At 34.7% G+C, this 4,308-nt stretch overlaps 1 protein-coding gene across 1 annotated transcript; it reads right to left on the bottom strand.

Annotated features, from left to right (window-relative positions):
* Positions 1–379: 379 nt before the first annotated feature.
* On the bottom strand, positions 380–3,304 carry LOC145582921 (thioredoxin-like 1-1, chloroplastic). The gene is made up of 4 exons (XM_081639975.1): positions 2,798–3,304; positions 1,601–1,777; positions 1,249–1,413; positions 380–1,068 (listed from the first exon to the last, which is right to left on the bottom strand). Exons 1-4 carry the CDS (start codon positions 3,029–3,031, stop codon positions 760–762), a joined length of 885 nt encoding a protein of 294 aa, XP_081496101.1. The 5' UTR covers positions 3,032–3,304; the 3' UTR covers positions 380–759.
* Positions 3,305–4,308: the final 1,004 nt, after the last annotated feature.

Below are 4,308 nucleotides of genomic sequence, written 5' to 3'. Positions count from 1 at the left end.
CTCCCTTCATGTTCAATTTTAATCACCAATCCCCTACTATAATTTCTCCTAGAAATATATGCCCAATAGAAATTAGATTTATATTTAGAACCATTGAATAATTTCAAAACAATGAGTACCAGCGTATAAGGGTTAGATGTCATGTGTGAAAATTATTATAATTATTATGATTAATTTTGTTATTTACATTTTATAACCTTGACTGAGAAAGTATGTAATTATCATAGTAGCAGAACAAAGAATAAAAAGAGTATGGCTTTTCTCGTGTCTTGGTGTATTTGTTTGAAGGATATAATCTTTATTTCAATATAAACTTTAGGAATTTTACAAAAGTTGACATTACTTGTCTAACTAGGTATATATCATAAAATTCAAGATATTGAAAAAGTATAAAACTGTGATTGACTGATCTGAACTATACACAAACTTATATCAGAATACATTACCAGATACATTACAAAGAGAGATTATTTTTGGAAATACACATCCAAGGTAAAATCTACACAAGCACACATTTGTATGCTTCTATTCGACATTCTCGCAGTTTTCTTTCTATAGGGACCTAAAAACACACCCCTACAGGCTGCATCAGGCAGACTGAATAATATTACAATTCCACAGATATGGCAAAGCTTGGACTTATAAAACGAACCCAATAGCTGCCACATATGACATTTCCTTTACAAGTGATTAAAATACACACTTACAAGCATATTGTAGTACTGTACAAGCCGTGAATTGCCAGGAAGACACTTAAAATCATCTCCTGGCAGTGGCTAAAGATTTTTCTTCACTCTCTTGAGAAGATTTTAGGGTTGATGGTGAGCTAAGAGGGTTCTTGTTGGATGAAGAGAGAGATTCTTTGGCTGCAGCATGTGTGTCAACATTGGCCGAAACTTCTTGGAGATCAGGTACAGTTTCCAATTCCGCGGGTTTAGGTGTGTAGGTGAATGAAAGGTCTTTGTTGGCAGCAAGAGCAAGGAGCTCTTTCTCCTCAAGCCCCTTTGTTGGTCCAATGCTGCACCTATCGGTTCCATGCTTAGCTAAAGCATCCTTGAATTTCTTAATCTGTGGTTAACATAGAACGTAAAATTAATTGAATAATTTAATAATCAGGTTTCAAATTACCAGTTTCAAAATTTTTGTCTAATCAATTGTGTAGTTTTGCAATGATTTAATGGAGTGCATTGCTTGTCAAACCAACCCCTTAACCCATCAAGAAGAGAAGTGTGAGGATCATAAACTAACCGTGGCATTTGTACAACTGAAGCTGCACAGGCGACCTTCAGATCCTCTGTAGAACCGAAAGAAAGGAAGAACATGGACATTAAGGCTATAACACATTGATTTATGCTCCTCGTAGTTCACCTGAAGAAACTGAATATCAGGGTTCATCTCTGCCAACTGACATAGCTGCAAAAATCCAACACAAATAATTAGTTATACTTCGTATATGAAAAAATATCACTCAGCTAAAATATACTCAGGAACAGCGTAACTAGATCTCCACCCTAAAATTATACAGTACTCGTACAATACATGAAACCCAAAAGAGGCAAATAGGAGCAGAAAACTCTGTAAGATCTATATAAAGAGGTACCTTAGGATGAAGAGCCCTGCAACCTCCACAACCAGGAGAGAAAAAATCGACGATAACCAACTTATCTCCGGCCTTTAATAAAGAATCCACTAGGTCTTCTGCAGAAGTAACCTCTCTCATATTTGGTTGAAGTCCTTTCTCCCACCACTTTGGTGCATTGTTAAAGGTAAGACCCAGCTGCATTTGTTACAAAAAACGAATAAATACCACTATAACTAAGCAGTTGTTAACTGAAAACAGAGGTTCAACCTTTCCAAGTAAGTGTTGAGATATCTTAGCATGTGATAGCAAGCTACACTTGGCAAATTACACAAAGAACAAAGGAAATTCTTTCTAAAGGACCTAAGAAACACCAATTCCATACAATGTATTCACAGTTCATCACTGCTACAAAGTTAGATATTGCGTTTTCAACAATTTTTGAAACCTAAAAGTCATCATTGTCATAAAACTAAATCGAAACTTGAGGCCTAATGGCACAATTCACAAGCTTAGACCTCCCTAAAGCCCACCTAATGATGAAATTCATACAACTCGACCACCCTAAAGTCCGAAACCCCACCTAATGGCAAAAATTCATAAAACTCCACCTTCCCAATACCCCTTCCTAATGATCGAAAGCATTCTTCACCTCCCAGATACCCCCCCAAAGGTCGAAAACATGCAACTCTGATCTTTAAACCCCGCCTAACAGCCGAAAACATACAAATCAACCTCTCCAAGACAAGCTTGTGGCAGAATTATACAACTTGTTATATACCCTACTTAATGGCAGGATTTGTTAATAAAATTGACTGATGTTAAGAATTTCAAAACACTAGGACATTAAACAAATGAACACACTTTTAATCAGGGCAATCAGATACCAAAACAAACTCTTTCAAAAGGTTGGAGCCAAACTTGACCTTGTAACCTGTTATAACAAACATTATTAGTTGAAATTAATACCAGCTCCTCACACCAGGCAATAATCAAGAACACCAAAATAAGATTCACAAATCTATTAACATTTTAACAAAAATAGATTTACCTAAACTATTTGAAGCTTAAATTAAGCAATAATATGATCAAATCAAAAGGTTCAAATACAGAGAAAAAAAATTAAACATGGGTATAACAAAATTCGATAAGACAAAGTAAACATGGGTATAAATAATTAGATAAAAACAAAGAAAACCCAGAAATATTTTCACAAACCTTAGCATGAATTGATTGAGAATTCCTCGATTTTTGGGAACAAAAACTGCGATTTTGATCGACCGCAGTTCTTACACCACCAAAACTACTCCTCAAAGATGAAAATCCAGCTAATTTGCCTTGATTTTTCGTGGAAACTGAACATTGAACCGGAAAAATTTTAACATTATTATGATGATTCTGATGAGAAATTGTTGGAGAAAAAACGCTTGACTTGCTAATAACATCAGCCATTGAAAGACCCAGAAGAAAAAACCCTAAAAATTGGATGAAGAAATTGGGATTATTAGCGAAATTTGTGAAAAGGGTTTCGAATTGCGTGGAAGAAGAGAAAAGGGTAGAAGTCAGATTTAGGAATGAACAGGTAAAAGTCTCAAATTTTCCGGTTGAAAAATGAAAAATTGCAAAAAATAGGGTTTACGTAAGAAGTTTTTAAGTCTTTATTTACTTTCATATTTTCTTTTTTCTTTTCTGTTTTTGATTTTTGGTTTTTGGATGAGAGAGAGAAAGAGTACAGTTAGCTTCTAGAAAGTGTAAAGGATGATGACCGTTGGAATGTGTGAATGGATGAGGTTCATAAAATTTTATCCAAAGACACTTGTCTTATGCTCCGTGATTAAGATTTATTTAGATTGTGATGTGTATGTCGACTATGTATATGTCGACCATGGATATTTATTTTAAATACTTCTCCATTTTTTCATGCGCAAAGTTTTAGAAGAAATTGGAGAAAGTAATAAAATATAGAGGTAATCTATCCCCACTATTAAGAAAGTAGTAAAATAGGAGAAAGTGCAAAAAGTACTTGCTCCATGATCAAAGACCATTGTTATCGGCAATCTGAAACGAGTGAATATGTTTTTCCAGATGAATTTCTTCACCTCATTTGCCGTTATCTTTGTTACAGGTTTCGTCTCTATTCACTTAGTGAATTAATCTATCCCCACTATTAAGAATTTTCACCCCCTGTGGCCAATGTGAAAGGTCCGACAATATCCATTCCCCATTGCGCAAAAGGAATTGGGTTGAGGATAGGTATCAACTCGTTTGGTGGCTGATTTATTGCCGGCCCAATGTAGACACCCAAATGTGTCTCCCCAAAACCAAACCCAATGGTGAATACCTTTCACGTCTTTTAATTATCGAACGAAGTAAAAGTGTGAAAAGTCTAGTGATGTGGATGTTTTTATTAAAATATCTCTCTTTCTGTTTTCAAAAACATTTCTTTTCACTCTATTTATTTAAATAGCCAATCCAATTTAGTTTGGTTCATGATAAAGGTCCAATAATAATGTAGTTGGATTGGGCTCGAAAAGAGCTTTCCAACGATATATTATAAGCCCAATTCTGATGAATAATGAGGAAGTTATGGATTAAATTAAATTTGGCCCGAAATGATTTTATATGCGGCCCAATGATCTACAGGAGGGCCTACTAATTATTATTCCTAAAGTTATTAGGATTGATTTTAATCTTCTAGAATATCTAGAAGGTTCTTCTAAATTCTAATA

This window comes from Chenopodium album, chromosome 15 (genome assembly GCF_948465745.1).
Source record: "Chenopodium album chromosome 15, dcCheAlbu1.1, whole genome shotgun sequence".
NCBI lineage: Eukaryota > Viridiplantae > Streptophyta > Magnoliopsida > Caryophyllales > Amaranthaceae > Chenopodium > Chenopodium album.
The sequence above is the reverse complement of the archived record's forward strand: the minus strand, read 5'-3'. Positions and strand labels throughout refer to the sequence as shown.